Raw genomic sequence first — 17182 nt, 5'->3', positions numbered from 1 at the left:
AGGCAGGGAGGCAGGAAGGCACCAGAGACTGCCCCAACGTGACCTTGGACAAACCAACACAAAGCAGCGCATGAAGGGGGAAGATTCCCAAATGGATTTAGGTCTGGACCTGCTCAGGTCGTCGATCTAAACCAGTCTGCTGCAGCGCTGACCGCTCAAGAAGTCTTAAGCCAAGAGAAATCTCAGTTTTCAGGCTGTGCGAGTCAGATCCACGTGCCTCGGCCTCCTGCAAACACGGATTCCTCCTTGAAGGGCTCACTGTGTGATGGCCTTAATGCTTGCATACCTTTTATTAAGATAAGATAAGATAGTCTTTATTGATCTCACAATGGAGAAATTCACTCATCACATCGGCTCATACAAGAAGGTGCATTCAGTTATGTACAGTGAATCTTCATACATACAATGGATCAAAAAAGAATACCAAAAAATACAAAAAAGAAATAGGACTTGGCATATGATGTCTTATTTATATTCATAGTGGTTTATATACATATATAAACATTTATATATATATATACTTATATATATATATATATATATACATGTATCCATACGCCTACAGACATACGTACCTACACGTATATATGTGCATATACATTCGTGTATACATTTGTACATATATACATACATGTGTACTTATTATCTTACAGCTAGAGTTTGGAAAAAGTGAAAGATAGGAAGGGATATATGGATTTAATAGTGATGCTGTTGACAGTAGCTTTATGTCTCTTTGGACATGTTACAACACTGATAGATGCTTATTTTTTGTCTTTTTTAATTGGCAATGGCAGAAATAATGCAACAGTTCACCGAGGACTTCTCATGTGCAGTTTTCCCCGGCACTCTCATTACTGCAGACGACCTGGTCAGAAGGTTTTCACAGGCAGAATACAACAATTCACTCATTTTATTATTATAAATATACATTTTTTTTTGGATTTCCAGAATCGTCTCCAGTCCACTTATCATGAACACGAGTGCACACAGTCAGGGGTTTGCATGCAGCTTCTCAGATACCTAGGGGAGCGTGCACAGCAGCGTTTGATCCAGGGCTGCAACTAGGTTTTTCAGGGCCCTAAGATTAGGTTTACAATTATATATTTTAGGGGAATTAATATTTTTTTCTCTTTTTTTATAATAAACTTTTATTTAATTTCTCCCAAACATACAAACTTTGTAAAAGACTGGTCAATAACAAAATCAGCACTACATCTCACATGTATTTCCAAGAGTCCATCCATAAATTCTATATCCACAGCCGTTGTCCGTTAGAGGCCATTTTACATTCCACTCCCAGTGTTTCCAGTGGCTTTTTCCAGGTATTTGTAAAGAATTGAAGACTTCCATCAATGTAATGTCCAAGTCTAATCAGAGTCATAACATCAGAGATCAGTCCATAAAGAAATGGAGGGGGGTTCACTGCCCACCCATTTCACCATAATGGTCTTCCTTGCTAACATTAAAAGTGACTGTATCACATGCTCATGTTTTACTAGTGACTTGGGAATGTGTCCCAACAAACACATCAGTGGGTTTTCTGACACTTTGACCAATAACTGTACTGATTTTGGCACATACATCTTTCCAAAATGACTGAATAACCACACATTCCCACAAACAGTAAAACCTAGTGCCCACAGAACTTTTACATATGAGTAAAAGTGTTCCCACATAGTACTTGCTAAAAATATAAGGCGAAATATATACATTATGCAAAATGGTACACTGCATTTTATTTAAATCTGTTACAAACAGAGATTTAAGATGGCAGGAGCAGGATTTTATCCCATAATTGAGTGTTTATTTCACATTTGAGTAAGGTTTCCCAGGATTTCCTCAACCATGCCAGTTTGTCCAGATTTAGCTGATAAATCTCAGAACAAAATTTTGATATAAAATGTTTGTGATCTTCATTTTCAAGAAGGAACTTCTCCAGTCTATACGAGTCTGTTGGGTGTTAATATTTGTTTTGCTTTCGGACAAACAAGTGATTCTTTTTTACAGCTAAGATTATGATGATGTAAAATTGGGAGAGATCCACCCCTGCAGAAGAGGGAAGAAAATTCAAATTCCTTATCAAAAATTGTATTGAAGTAGTTTTTTTGTGCAAATTAATCACCAAAAGCCTAAATAACGACATTTATACCCACGATTGAGTGGTATTGAAACGTCTCACCAGAACATTTGCCGGTCTACGAGACATTTTCCTTAAACTCTATAAAGACACAAGTCAGGCTTTGCTTTAACTTTATTGTTTTTTCAGGCATTTAGAAATCGCTTAAAACTCCGTGATCCTGCGGAAGGAGCCGACGCCGGGAGACGACGCGCCCCAGTCGCCGTGCTGCCGGTACTCTCCCCTCTCCAGGAGGTACTGGTGCCCCCTGTAGTTGGGGAGGTCGTACAGCACCCAGGCGCCGTCCGTCACCACGCAGGAGTAGGCCTCGCGCATCTTGTAGGCGTCGTAGGCCGACGGGACGTCGTCAGAGCAGTCCAACGCCTGCCCCCCGAAGTCCGGTCTCTCGTAGAGCCTCAGCTTCCAGGCACCACCGTAAATCTAAAGACGAAAGTTTTAAATTCGACCAACGATCATCAATTTGTCCGCCGCAAGGTTTTAGGCTACGCCACGACAAATAAATGCAAGTTGACCGAAACAGAACAAGAAGAGACAGAACTAAGACTAAAACTTTCGTAATAAATTAAAAATGTCCGATTTCTCAGAACAAAATGCAAAATTGGCCCAGTCACTCTCTCACGTTCTTCACGGCGCGGCAGGATTTGACGCTGTCGCTGAAGGCCATCCACTGCTGGCTGTCGGCGTACTCGCCGGGGCCGAGGACGTACTGGAAGCCTTTGTAGCCGGGCCTCTCGTAGATCACCCACACGCCGCTCTCCACCCGCACGGAGTTGCAGCGGCCGAAGTGCGAGTGCAGGTCGGCGCAGTCGCTGCTGCAGTTGTAGCAGCGACCCTGGAACTTCTTCTCCTCGAAAAACGTGATCTGCCGCGGGCGGAGAGAGAGAGGCGAGAAAAGCGTGTCAGTCGAGCGAAGGCTCTGCCGCAGCAAAAGATTTCATCTCACCTTCCCCATCTGGACGCTCTGTGAAGCCGATTCTTTGCTGCGGGTCCGTCAAAGTATTTATGCGTTAAGCAAATGTGCAGAGCGTGGCGGGTCTTTGATGCCCGGATGAGCTAGATTTGCATATCAGCAGAAACAGCTTGGTGTCATTTGATTGGCCTTTGTTGCGGCTCGATGATGAGTCTGTATCAAACACATGCTGGAACGCCACAGGATCGGCTGCAGACAGCCGGGCTAACTGTTCCAGGGCCTTGGACTTGGCCTGAATCTGTGTTTCAGGAACTCTCCATAAACCTACTGATTGATCTGCTGTGTGTACGGCACAAAAAAAACCAACATGTCAACTGTGACGTTTTACGCTCTTTTGTTATGTGCACAGCCAGTAGGCTATCCTGGAAAGTGGATATACGACTTATATAACCTGAATAGTATCCTGTTACGTCTCCAAACAGCGCAAAAACAACAACACGGGGGTGTTTTTCCACAGTTTTTAGTAGCTTTGATAATTTTCTATGCTTTTTTTCTTTTGGAGCGTCTTATCAGTTTATTGGAAGGGGCAAATAGTTCAGATCCAGAGTCCCAACTTGGATCTGAGAAGGATTCTGCGTTGGGAAGTAGAGATTAGGGTGATGGCATAGAGGGCTTCAAGCCTCCAAAGCTTGGAGCTCTTCTGCAAAGATAAATACCAGCGGGAAAGACTTAGAGGCCTACAGGCGGTTCAAAGCGTGGCTGCTTGCATCTAGTCCAAAACTGGGAAACACAAGCAAATCGCTCCGTTGCTGACGTCACTTCCATTCAATTCAATTCAATTTTATTTATATAGCGCCAATTCATGAAACATATAATCTCAAGACTCTTTACAAAGTCAAATTCAATCATATTATATCTATATACTTCACTGGCTGCTTTGTCAGGTTCGAGCTGATTTTAGGATATTGCTGCTCACCTACAGCACTAAATGGTCCTAAATTATGAGATCTTACCTCATACTAAATCACCTTCTTATTTATTCAACCTTTTACACTGTAAGGGAGTGCTTTTTTTCCTTTCGTGCCCCTCCTCTGTGGAACAATCTCCCTCTAGGCATGATCTGTGGAGGCATTTAAAGCCAAGCTAAAGCTTATCTTATGCAGCCTAATTCAATACTATGTTGTTTTAATAGTGGTGCTTCCTTTTGTTTTTATTGTTTTTTTTAATTGTAATGTTTTATCTCTTGTTTTACTATTTTTTTATCACCTACTGTTCAGCACTTTGATTGAAAGTGCTTTATACATAAAGGTATTATTATTATTAATAATAAACCTGCAAAATGCTGGTGAGTGTAACACTGCTGTAATGACAATGCCTTTCCTTAATGATTGAGAAGGGTATAGGTAATTTGCAAATGAAATGTGCATAAAAACAGATACATTACTTTTCGATGATGCTGCCTTTATAGTGTTTTATTAATTTTAGACTCGATGCCTGGTTTTCTTTTCCTACAAACCTTCAGGCTGAAGGAATCTATGGCACCATTACGTGCAGAATGCAGTTCAGGGTGGACACTTTGATGCAGCATGAGTTCAAGTTTGACCCGACTTACCTAAAACGGTGAAACCTGTCAAAAACAAATGTTTTACATTATAACCTCCATAAGCTGGGATGAGTTTCTGCTGCAGAATCACTCGATTCATGCAGCTGGGAGAGGTGACGCCTGAGCTGTTCGCATTACGTGATGAGCTGAATTTATTTGCCTTGTCTTAGAGGCAGGATTGCGCTGAATAAACCGGGTTTGAGGTGTAGTCCAGGTGGATGGATCTGATCTGGCACAGTAGGTCTTCTAAATGGCATCAGGAGGACATTTATCGTGAGCACGGCTTAAACGAGCTGAGCTGAACCGTTTGTCGATGGTTCAGATACAGACGTCTACAGAGAAACGCCATTGAGTCCAAACGTTCTGCATCTGCGATTTAGTTGTTATATAACCTCTGGTTCTTCTTTCTTGTGGGATTTATCAAGAGAACCTCTTAAATATTACTGTTTTATTTTATAAATAAAAATCTCAGTTGGACCTTTATATCCTTGCTGCTAAATAAGAGCTTTTAGAGTAGCAAGGGTTTGGGCTTCACTTTCTTTTAAAATGTAAGTTTTGCACCAGAAACGGTAGAAACACCCTCCCATGTCTGGTTGGGGGTCAGAATAAGATGCAGACACAAAAAGAAGTGGGTTTCAGCATGCTTTATTTATTTATTTCTCCTCCAACCGGTCTAAGACTTCGGCGCTAGCAGACATCCACGATTCGCCGGATGGAGCTGAACCGCGTGGTGCCGCTCATCCCCATCTCCCTCAGGTTCCTGTACTCCCCCGGCTTCAGGTACAGCATCCTGCCCCTGTAGCTGGGCTGCTCGAACAGCAGCCAGTGGCCCTCCATCACGGTGCAGGACTGGCACTCGGACATGCGGAAACGGTCCATCATGTTCTCGCAGTCGTCCAACAGCTCGTGCATCTGGCCCGCGAAGTTCTCCCTCTCGTAGAGCCTCATGCGGAAGGGTCCTCTGTGCTGCGAAGGGGAGAGAGAAAGACTCTGGAATTATGAGCTAAAACCTGGCTTTAAGCCCCGCAATTGCAGCTGAGCAGGGAGAAATCGATTCACTCCTAAAGTTGCTTTAAGAGAGAGTGTCTCCATCTTTTTTTCTCCTTTAGCGTTTGCCAAAAAAAGTCAGTTCTAACATAATTTATGACGTCATCCACCTACCATGGGGATCATGCGGCAGGACCGGATGCAGTCGCTCGTGCTCATCCCCATCAGCCGCTGGTTGTCGGGGTACTCGCCCCTCCTCGCCAGCATCTGCTGGCCCACGAAGTTGGGCTTCTCGTAGACCATGAAGAGGCCGCTCTCCACCCGGCAGGAGTTACACCTGCTCAGGTAGGAGGTCAGCTCCGGGCAGTCGCTGCTGGTCTCATAGGAGCGACCCTGGAAGTTCTTGTCCTCGTAGAATATGATCTACAAAAACACAGGAGAGACAGTCGGCCTGTAGATCAGGAGGGAGATTTTCGCTCCCCAATCTTTGTGTGTGTTTGTTTATTGTTTGGAAGATTTCACTTACCCTCCCCATGGCCATGATAACTGTGAGCTAATTGAGAGATGCACAGCACCGACACGGACCCTTTTCCCTTTTTATACATTGCACAGCCATAGTATTTCCACATGGCTTGTGCTGAAACCTTTGAGTCATCACTCTATATTGTGGCAGGGCGCTGCACTGCAGGGTGCCAGACTTTGGCGCGCATCAGGATCTGCAATAATCCGTTTACTCTCAGCTGAACATTGGGTTTTATGTCGGTTTCCAGTGACTTCAACCGTTGAACTCACCTCTTTATCCAAAAGAAAAGATGCATGTAAAGCAATGCAATGGTGAGCATTAGCTCTGTAATAACACTACTACTGCAACAAGCTCTGGTAAATTGGAGACGTTTGCTTTAGAAAATTAGTAAAAAAACCCCACAAATATTCATTTTTTGTGACCTGGCACAACCTCTCTGAACTCCAGGTAACATAGTATAATAACTATTGAGGTGAACTGTAAAGCAAAAATCAATGCAAAGCCACGTGAAGCTCATGATGAGTCATGATGTTTCAAACAAAGGTGAGCTAGGTGGTCTGGAGCCAATGGCGTATATAAAAGCCGCGCTGCTTGGCATCCTTTGGAGAAACGAGAATCGTCACCATGGGCAGGGTAATGTCGGATTTTTCCTGTGTTGACACGCCGCTAAAGCAATTCAGCCCACGCAACCATCAGGGGCTTTGATTGGCTTTGACGTATACGAGAAAATCCGCCCCGAAATACGCGGCAGTGTCTCACTCTTCCTTCTTGTGTCCCCCGCTGCAGATCATTTTCTACGAGGAGAGGAGCTTCCAGGGGCGCTCCTACGAGTGTGGCAGCGACTGCTCCGACATCCACATGCACCTGAATCGCTGCAACTCCTGCAAGGTGGAGAGCGGGTGCTTCGTGGTGTACGACCGCCCCAATTTCATGGGTAACCAGGTCTTCCTGAGGCGGGGAGAGTATCCTGATTTTCAGTACATGGGAAACACGATGGGCATGATGGGCATGGCCATGATGGATACAATCCGCTCCTGCCGCATCATTCCCATGGTAAGATGTCTTCACCGTCGTCTGGAGGCCTCACTTGGCGAGCCAGCTAGGCTGATTGTGTTGTCTTCCTTTTAACAGCACCGGGGACAGTTCAGGATGAGGATCTACGAAAGAGAGAACTTCGGAGGCCAGATGCATGAGCTCATGGACGACTGCGAGTCCCTCCAAGAGCGGTTTTACATGTCTGACTGCCAGTCCTGCAACGTGATGGACGGCCACTGGCTGATGTTCGAGCAGACCAACTTCAGGGGCAGGATGATGTACGTGAGGCCCGGCGAGTACAGGAACCTCCGGGAGCTGGGGATGAGCAACATCATGAAAATCAGCTCCATCAGACGTATCATGGATGTGTGTTAAGTGTTGTAAAAGATGTGGAAATAAAAACATTTTTTTGAAGTATCTTCGTTGCATCTTTTGTCTTGACCAGCAAGAATTAATTCAGCTGACTTTATAATGTCTGGAGTACCGAGTCACCCAACATGTAATAAATATTAAATGATTTTTAGGAGGAACTTGTTAAAAACAATGAAATCACTTTTAATTTGTCTTCCCTGCAGCAAACTTTCCATTTCTAAAGCAAAAGTAGTTTGTCAATATCCAAATATGGGGCTTTCTAGCATTGTTAGAAACTACATTATCTAATTTATTAAATGACTGAAAATATTTTTAATTATCTTACCCATTGCCAGTTTATTCCGGAGACAAAACTGTGAATTATAAGAGTTGTAAATATTTTACATTTTACTGTACAATCTAATATCTCACTCTACATTATGCGGACACTTTACTCGACTCTGCAACCAGGATGTTTAAAACTCGTGACTGGCTGCACTACTTCATTAAAAATCTGACCACTTGGAGGCACTCATGGACCAACAAAAATAAACTTCCAGATTTCCAGTTGAACCTTGAACAAGGGAAAAAAAATCAAAATAAAACTGGTAAAAAAGTTATGTATCTTGTCCTAATGCAGTCGAACACTGTGAATTACACACCTTGGATCCCAATACACACGCCCTATTCAGCACTAAGGACATCAAAAGTGACTCAAAGATGAAATGAGATTACACTAAATTCCCTTCCTGAGGTATAGGGCCAGATGTTCTTCAGTTTCCTGGGACACATAGCATAGAAGGAGACGATGTAAAAGCAGCTTAAGAGGGTTATCCACTTGTTGTTTGAACATATTTTGGCAGAATACATCCCAAGAGTCATAAAAAAGCAAAAGCTGCATGTTAGCCAAAATATAAAAAAGGACTGATGCTAAAGATGTTTTTATTTTTGCTTTCTTTTTACATTACAAATTGTATTCATTCAGAAGTGAACACTTCAACCAAATATTCAGATATTTGCAGAGGCATCGCGACAGATTACAATTTTTAGATTGTTATTTGCTTATTCCCAATAGTTTAAAAATGGGGTTAGAATATAAATAGATTAAAAAAAACTGCATGCTGCAATAGAAACTTCGACTTCTCGCATCTCCTCTGCTGTCAAAAAGTATTTCCCCCTTATAGATTTGTTTTTGTGTCTTTGGACACTTAAATATTTCAGATCATCAACTAAATGTAAACGAAAAAAATCCAGTTTTCAAATGATGATTTTATTAAAATTAAAAAAGCAACATAATCCTAGATGATCTACGTGAAAAAGCCCACGCCTGCTAAACCAAACGGATTGCACCACTCTTGGCAGCAGGCATTGCTATCAAGGGATTGTGATAAATGACTCTCTTCTGGTTTTACCCAGCTGGATCTCGGGGTTTCCAAGCTTGCTTGGCCTGTTTAGGGTCCTGCGACGCTTTTGCATTCACTTTGTTGACTGAGCAGGCTTACAAAGACTCTCCTCTGGACGTTCTTGCGATATTAGGATTTTAAACTCCCCGCAGCGACTTCCTGTTTTACAGTCGGTCGTGAATGTTAACCTGAGGCCCAGAAGGAGGGAGGAATTCAGTGTCCGTCTAATTCCAGCGCTACTGTATGACGAAGCGACTTAGGGAAATGAAAATGGGTCCGTTTATATTGATTTTGATTCAAATTACTACCGTTTAATCCTTTTTAAAAATGATATATCTAAATCTCGATTATTGGGACAACTCTAAAGGTGTAGTGACCTGTCTATTGCCTTGGGTGTCACCTGAGGTGGCCAATCCTATCCTGGTCTTCCCCCTAGCTCGACACCTGGCAGAAAAGAAACCCCAGCCCATTTTACAGGAGAAGCAGTGAGAGATGCACCTTTGCCCAGTTTCTCTTTCTTACTGTCAAAGTATGAACACTGACCTTAAAAGTGAAAAGTGAGGCCAGCTGGGCTTTAAATGCGGTTCTGGGATCTTTTGGGACCTCGTGGATGAGCCGTCGGCGTTCTCTTGGTGTCACTTTAGATGGGAAGTCCTGCTGCCTGTTTACTCCATTTGTAGATAAATACTCCTACAGTGGTTTGCTAGAAATGTCTTTGTAACCCAAACTGATAAGTTGGTTTTCAATCTTCGCTCAACCTTCTTCCTGTTGTCATGCAGGTTTTGTAAAGGGTTTCTTTGCTCTAAAGGTCTAGCAGTAAACACGTTGTCACTGTGGTTTGTGGAGTCCCCAAGTGTCAGAAATGGCATCGTGGCCCTTTCCAGACAGACAGATGTCTGTCTGGTAATAGCTTTGTTTCTCTGTTCTCTAATTTTGTGGGACTGAGGCATTATGCCTTCGATTTTGACAGATTTTAGCCTGCTTCATGTTGTCAGACAGTTTCTGCCAAAGGGATTTCTTATATTTACGATTCTGACGGTAATAAGCTCTGGTGTGGTTGGTTAAAATGTTGTTTAGAAATTAAAAATTTCACAAGTGAGAGGTGTTATTTAATTTAAAAGTGTCCCTATATAGCTTTTTCTTTATTCTTAATTAATGGCAAGGGTTCTGTCTGTACTCAGGTTATCTTTGTACCACTTTGAAATGCGTTTGATGATCTGAGACAAAAGCAAAAACAGAGGAAATCTGTAAGAGAGCAAATGCTTTCTCCCTGCACTGACACTCCATCCCTGTGATTTTCAACAAACACAAACAACAGCGGCACGATAAAAAAAAAAAAAAAAAAAAACCCGAATAAATTCACTCTGCACTGTCATCATAACGTTTGCCTGGATAACATTTTAATTAGGACGCCTGCAGCGTTCACAGCTTCGATGTACAGTATAGCGGGGGTTTTTTCCATGATGAGCTGACTCAGTGATTTCGCACAATCGAGAGGGAGATTCTTTTGATGTCACATGATGCATAAAAGGCAGCGCGCCAGAGAGAAAAACAACAGAAATCATGAGCGGAAAGGTAATGCGGGGTACAAATGATCCGCACTGCTCTGCACACTTCTAAAAAACGCATTTTGAATTTTATGCACGGTTACTTTAAATCAACAGCGCTTGCTCTGTCTGTCTCCACAGATCGTTTTCTTCGAGGAGAGGAACTTCAAGGGCCGCTCGTATGAGTGCATCGGCGACTGCTCGGAAATCACGTCTCACCTGAGGCGGTGCAGCTCCTGCAAGGTGGAGAGCGGCGTCTTCGTGGTCTACGACCAGCCCAACTTCAGGGGGCTGCAGTACCTCCTGACCAAAGGGGAGTACCCCGAGTACCAGGATACAATCGGGTTCAGTGACTGCATTCAGTCCTGCCACATCGTCCCCGTGGTAAATATTACTGTGATGTTGTTTAATAACATATTAGGGGAGTTTGTAAAGGTAGAAAGCCTGATGAAGTTGACTGCTCCCCCGCTCCGCACAGCACACTGGACCCTTCAAGATGCAGATCTACGAGAAGGCGAACTTCGAAGGCCAGATGCACGAGTTGACCGACGACTGCGACTCCATCCAGGACAGCTACGCCATGTCGGACCTGCACTCGTGCAACGTGGTGGACGGCTACTGGCTGATGTTCGAGCTGCCTAACTTCGAGGGCCGGATGCTGTATCTGAAGCCCGGCGAGTACAAGAACCTGAGAGAGATCAGCAGCGACATGCGGTTCAACTCGATCCGCCGCATCAGAGAGTCCTAACTCTCCCGGCTTCTACTTAGCCGACGAGTTTGGATACTTTTGTTTTAGCGATAATGACAAGTGAAAGGCAAAAAGGAGGAGCCTCAATCTGTGATTTGTGCCCTTTGTTTATTGTTTGATTTTAATTCCCATTTTACTGTACAATTTACCTCCTGATTTGTGATACGCACAATAAATTAACTGGTTTCAAACTGGTGACATTGGTTGTTAAATGCTTTATTGTAGCTGGGTCCAGTACATGACTTATTAGTGTAATTACAGTCCTTTTCCTTTGGGTTTTCATGGATTTCTGAGCCACAATCCACTTCCTGAATATTATTTTTACAATCATTTGTCAATATTGAGGCTATATCCTTAGCAACACCAATAAAATCTACTAAGCAGAGTTGTAACTTTATAATAATTGCCTCCCTATCCGGTTAAATCTCACTTTGGTGGTTCACGTTGTGTCAAGCACTCCTTCCAGAGTTAGTTATGGCACCCCACAAGGTTCTGGACTGGGACCAGCTTTGTTTTTACTCTACAACCTTCTCTTAGGTGATACTATCAGGAAAAATGATAAGTATTTCTGACGCTATGCAGACGATACCCAGCGTTACATGTTCATAAAACCTAAATGAAAACCAAAACTGCTGATACTATCCACCTCCATACTTTCGTAAAAAACAGGAAAGGACGTCGACAGTAATGCCATCCACTCAGCTCAACAAAGCTCTTGTGGCTGGTTCAAATCCCTGCAGCCAGAACATTAGCTGGTCCTGCAAAGAGACTTTAAATTTTCCCCAATTTTCTTCATTGTCAACTTGTTACAATCATAATTATGTTCAACATGGCACTCATCACCAACAAAGCCCTATCAAGTGCCAAGTGGCATTGAAAACGTCATGACCCCCATACAGAGGCGGACAGAGTACACAGCTTCATTACTTGAGTAAAAGTACAGATACCCCTTGCTAAATTTTACTCAAGTACAAGTAAAAGTACTGCAGTCAGATGTCTACTTAAGTAAAAGTACTGAAGTACTTGTTTTTAAAAGTACTTGAGTATCAAGAGTACATTTTCTAAATATTGCATTACTACTGCCACAGTGCTTACATTTATGTACAGAAATGTCCTACACGTCGAGTTATGAAAAATGTTAATGTTAATACCTTGGAGAATGTAAAAGGAATTGAAAGTAAAACCAAGTCATTTAATCTTTTTACCATGTTGCTTTATTTAACATTTCTCACAAGGCAGTAGCACAATTTACCTGACTCCGCCAGATAGATTTGCTCCGCATATCCATCTGGAAACCTTCCGTTGAAGTAATTTTGGGAAGGGGCGAAAATACTGGTTAGCTGATTGGCCTATGTTGGTGATAGACGGGCCAAATGAACCAATCAGATTCGTCGTCGCTCGTAACAGAGCGACGACGAAAACACAACCACAAGCCAAGCTACTCTTGCTGCTGCAGGTAAAGGCTCGTTAGCTCAGCAAAGAAATACTCTGTAATTCCGATAAAACTTGCTCGATAGCCACGCTAACGCTAGTTTCATCGGCTGAAGCCGCCATGCTGTTAAGACTGAACTGACGCGCTTCCCGTTGCGTCACACCTCAACCCGCCTCAAAGCCAACGCTGATTGGACGTTCGTTTGGTGAACGGCTCCAAATTTTCTTCAACGGAGAGTATCCAGACTGATCTGCGAGTGAAACCTTGAAAGCTCGCGAGATCAGGATGGTCTCACGAGGCTATAGCACAATGGCAACACTCTGACAAACCTCTGCTAGAGTTTGAATGGATTTTTTGCACCCACATTTGAACCTGACTGTGTTAAACACACCGCATACTAAAGAACATCAAACCAAATGCTCGGCTTAATTTTTGTAGGCAGTGATGAAGTTCTGTTTGGGTAAACACAGCAAACACTTGAAGCGAAAACTATCATTCAATTTTTCCGAAAATTGAAATAGTCGGGCGAGGTGGGGCCACGGGTTGACACATTCCCGGGATGGAACTGCTGCGTCTTCATCCATTGTTCGTCTCTTGTCTAATAAATCTGACCATGGAGTTGATTTCGGCGGTAAGCTGAATGTGATTGCTGATAGGCTGTCCCAATCAGTGGCGCCTTGCCACCTGCACAATCCAATCACGTTTGAGAGGGAAACAACAAATTAAAGGTTTCCGAGATGTCAGGATTGTGGAGGCGAGGACCTAGGCGGCAACGAGGCAGAGGCAGGCGCATGGGGTTAAACAAAAGATATTTAATGAAAGCTAAACTTACAAGACCTCTGGCAGCAACAGCACGGGGAAAACTCAGGAGGACGCAGAGGGTGATCACAGAATGACCCGACGATGGGGAAACAAACAGAGGCAACTTATATACGTGCACACACAACGGGGATAATTAAACACAGGTGAGTCCAATCAACAGAAACACAACACAGGATCCTGACACGAGATTTTTTTATTTTATTTTATTTTTTTTTAGAAGATTTTTTTTTTTTACTCCCAGTTATGGATAGAAATGTAGCGGAGTAAAGAGTACAATATTTACCTCTCAGATCTACTTGAGTAAAGTCATGAGTACTCCCCAAAAATTATACTCGAGTAAAGTACAGATCCCTCAAAATTGTACTTAAGTACTGTACTCAAGTAAATGTACTCCGTTACTGTCCGGCTCTGCCCCCATAACAAAAGTTTACTGCTTTTCACTTTTTTTTTTAGGTTTTTACGGCACTAGTGGCTCGTTTTTTCTACAGTGGGCTGACAGGAAAGGGGGGACGAAATGGGGAGAGACACAGCAAAGGACCACAGGTTGGATTCGAACCGTGTCAAGGACCAAGGCCTCCGTACACGCTAGTCACTGTGCCACTGAAGCACACCCCTGAGATTTTTTTTGGAAGCAGAGTGTTTCGATGAACAACAGTAATAGAAACTATTCATTCGTCTAAAATGTACTATTGGTTTTCTACAGGTCTGCCTAAAAAGTGGACCAGACAGCTGCAGCTGATGCAGAACGCTGCTGCCCGCGTCCTCACTAAGACTAAGAAAGTAGAGCACATAACCCCAGTTCTAAAGTCCTTACACTGGCTCCCTCTATCTCAGAGAATATACTTTAAAATCCTTCTGTTAGTCTATAAATCCCTGAATGCCTTAGCACCTAAATACATCACAGACTTGTTATCAGTGAATCAACCATCCAGACCACTCAGGTCTTCTGGCTCCAGCCTGTTCTGCAGAACCAGAACCAGAACCAAACAAGGAGAAGCAGCATTTAGTTCATATGCTCCGCTTATCTGGAACAAACTTCCAGAAAACTGTAAAAGTGCTGAAACCCTGAGTTATTTTAAATCAACACTAAAAATAAATTTGTTTAGGATTGCCTTCGACTGTTCTAGTTAAACTGTTCTACTGAAACATCATTAGTTCACTTTGTAGTCCAACTGTTTTTAATATTTGCTTTTAACTTCTATTTTTCCATGTTCTATTTTGTTTCTACATTTTATTCCAACTTGCTTTTATTCCACTTTATCTTCCTATGTTTTAATCATGTAAAGCACTTTGCATTGTCTTTGTACAGAAATGTGCTATACAAATAAATTTGCCTTGCCTTGCCTATGGGTAAAATAAATGGTGGTATTAGTGTGAAGGTCTGGGACTGCTTTATGTTTTCAGGACCTGGATGACAGCAATTTCCCTCTGGGATTATTAAAGTATTTCTGATTCTGACTTGCTGTAACGTATGGAACCATAACTTCTGCTCTTTAAGCTCAAGTACACTTCAGTAGTGCAGCGAAGGGTCTAGACCACACAAGCAAACAAAGCATTCGTGTTTAGGAGTGTTCAGGAGTCCACAACCTGAAAAAAATATTTTTTTAAGAAGCTTTTTAAAACTGAAATATCTAAGTTATGGATTAAAACATAATGAGGGAGACTGACCAGCATAACTATAAGTCATTGCTAGATAAGCTGGCTGTTCACCGAGCGCTGTATCTAAGTATCTCACTGGAAAGTTTGGTGGAGGGAAAAGTGCATACTGCTGCCTGTCGAGGATTGGAGAGCGAATATCAGAGAAAATGGTTGAATTATAGCCTTGGGTGTATAATGCATCTTTTTCAAGGAACATAGCAAAAAAATTCAAAGGAAGTATTTTGAATAAATATAATTGCAATTGTAAGCCTCTTACTTTTTCTCATTGAAGAAGTTTTATTTAGCTTGTACTGCACTACATAGGCCTAAATGCTAAGTTATTAAGAGTTGTACCCTTTATTTGGCTGCGGTTCAGGGTTTTATGCTATAAAAACTCTATTATGCAGAGTAAATAAAGCACAAACTGTAGTTTATTGGTGTATGGTTTGTCCATCTTAAGGTGTTCACAAAATAATATTTCAACTTTAAAGCTCTGAAGCATGTTTATCAGCGGTTTACACCTGATGCTGGCCAGCTGCTCTACTGTATTAAATGTGTCACATGCGCGCCAGTGTTGGAAATCACTTTTCTAGAGCTTAGCCCAAAGAGAGAATCACAATATGGGGGATTTTAATCAAACAAAAGCAAGAACCAACAGGCTGGAGGCTATCCAAAAACAAGCTGTTGACATGCTGACGCCAAGTGAATAACAATCTGTGAATGGTTTGTGTTATAAAAGCCAACTAAGGACTGTCGCTGCACAGAACTGTGGCAGGTGTGGTGCTCAGAGGATTTTAGAGAGCTGAATTAAATATGCTTTTAAAATGTTTAAGTCAATATTATGCAGGTCTAATAAATGGTTGAAACATCATAACTGTCACTGAGCCTGCTTCTGTATTTATTTATTGGAGATTCTGTAAAACATGCAGGAATAAACGTGTGTGTGCAAAATGTTGGTAAAAGAAAGTTTCAAAAGTTGTTTATTCATGTTATCCCAGTTCAACCCAATGCATCCGTGGAGATTGCTGCAAGTTTTACGAGCGCCCCCTTCCCTGAAGAAATGCCGGTGACGGTTGCAGCTCAAAGTGAAAAAAAAAAAAAAAAAAGCTGATACGCATTGCGCGGCACAGCGGTTAAAAGAGCTGACAAGTCCGGTCATTGTTCTGAATCACAATGTGTCGGGTCATTTGTGGGTTATAAAGGCAGCCCGGAGCCCACGGCTGCTGCTGCTGCTACAGTGTGACCAAAATTAGCCAACATAATGGGGAAGGTAAGGCTGCTCCTTTTATTGGGTATTTTTTATGCTTCTGTGAATGATTTCACCCAAAACCATAGAAGTGGAAGCAAATCTCCGTCGGCAATTTGTGTTTGACATGATCCAATGCACCCCACTCTGAATTCCTGACAGATCACTTTCTACGAGGACAGAAACTTTCAGGGCCGCTCCTACGAGTGCAGCAGCGAGTGCTCCGACCTGCACTCCCACTTCAGCCGCTGCAACTCCATCAGGGTGGACAGCGGAGCCTGGATGGTCTACGAGAAACCCAACTACATGGGCTACCAGTACTTCCTGACGAAGGGCGACTACCCAGACTACCAGCGCTGGATGGGATTCAACGACTGTGTCCGATCCTGCCGCATGATCCCCAATGTAAGACCCGTCAGTTAAATAGAGCGTCTGACAGCAGGAACGGAGAATAAATGAAATGTTCTCCCTGCAGCACCAAGGGTCTCATAAGATAATGATCTACGAGCGGCCGGACTTCGGGCGGCAGATGATGGAGCTGACCGAGGACTGCCCCTCTCTCTACGAGCGCTTCCATTATAATGACGTGCACTCCTGCAACGTGACGGACGGCCACTGGCTCTTCTACGAGCACCCCCAGTACCGGGGGCGCCAGTACCTGCTGCGCCCGGGTCAGCACAGGAGCTTTCAGGAGTGGGGGAGCGTTAGCCCCCGGGTCGGGTCCATCAAGCGCATCACAATGTGAGAATGTTTGTGTGAAACGCCACGAATAAAGTCAATTAACCTAATCGAGCGCTTTC

The 17182-nt window shown here is 43.1% G+C and overlaps 4 protein-coding genes and 1 pseudogene across 5 annotated transcripts; 3 read left to right on the top strand and 2 right to left on the bottom strand.

Moving 5' to 3' along the window:
* Positions 1-2281: 2281 nt before the first annotated feature.
* LOC105921460 (gamma-crystallin M2-like) lies at positions 2282-3089 on the bottom strand. Of its 2 annotated transcripts, none has more exons than XM_012857182.3 (3): positions 3081-3089; positions 2757-2999; positions 2282-2557 (listed from the first exon to the last, which is right to left on the bottom strand). In XM_012857182.3, exons 1-3 carry the CDS (start codon positions 3087-3089, stop codon positions 2282-2284), a joined length of 528 nt encoding a protein of 175 aa, XP_012712636.1. The 2 variants fall into 2 exon arrangements, with proteins under 2 accessions (XP_012712636.1, XP_021169077.1); XM_021313402.2 differs by having other exon boundaries at positions 2766-2999.
* Positions 3090-5280: 2191 nt separating this feature from the next.
* Positions 5281-6205, bottom strand: LOC105921459 (gamma-crystallin M3). The gene is made up of 3 exons (XM_012857181.3): positions 6164-6205; positions 5812-6060; positions 5281-5616 (listed from the first exon to the last, which is right to left on the bottom strand). Exons 1-3 carry the CDS (start codon positions 6176-6178, stop codon positions 5338-5340), a joined length of 543 nt encoding a protein of 180 aa, XP_012712635.1. The 5' UTR covers positions 6179-6205; the 3' UTR covers positions 5281-5337.
* Positions 6206-6769: 564 nt separating this feature from the next.
* On the top strand, positions 6770-7570 carry LOC105921458 (gamma-crystallin M3-like). Its single transcript, XM_012857180.3, has 3 exons — positions 6770-6793; positions 6947-7213; positions 7292-7570. Exons 1-3 carry the CDS (start codon positions 6785-6787, stop codon positions 7568-7570), a joined length of 555 nt encoding a protein of 184 aa, XP_012712634.1. The 5' UTR covers positions 6770-6784.
* Positions 7571-10446: 2876 nt separating this feature from the next.
* LOC105921457 lies at positions 10447-11368 on the top strand (annotated as a pseudogene).
* A 4957-nt stretch (positions 11369-16325) lies between these two features.
* LOC105921461 (gamma-crystallin M2) lies at positions 16326-17170 on the top strand. Its single transcript, XM_012857183.3, has 3 exons — positions 16326-16406; positions 16545-16787; positions 16858-17170. The coding sequence occupies exons 1-3, from the start codon at positions 16398-16400 to the stop codon at positions 17125-17127; spliced, it is 522 nt and encodes a 173-aa protein (XP_012712637.1). The 5' UTR covers positions 16326-16397; the 3' UTR covers positions 17128-17170.
* The last annotated feature ends 12 nt before the right edge of the window (positions 17171-17182 follow it).

This window comes from Fundulus heteroclitus, chromosome 24, assembly GCF_011125445.2.
Source record: "Fundulus heteroclitus isolate FHET01 chromosome 24, MU-UCD_Fhet_4.1, whole genome shotgun sequence".
NCBI classification, from domain to species: domain Eukaryota; kingdom Metazoa; phylum Chordata; class Actinopteri; order Cyprinodontiformes; family Fundulidae; genus Fundulus; species Fundulus heteroclitus.
This window is presented reverse-complemented; position numbering and strand designations above follow the sequence as displayed.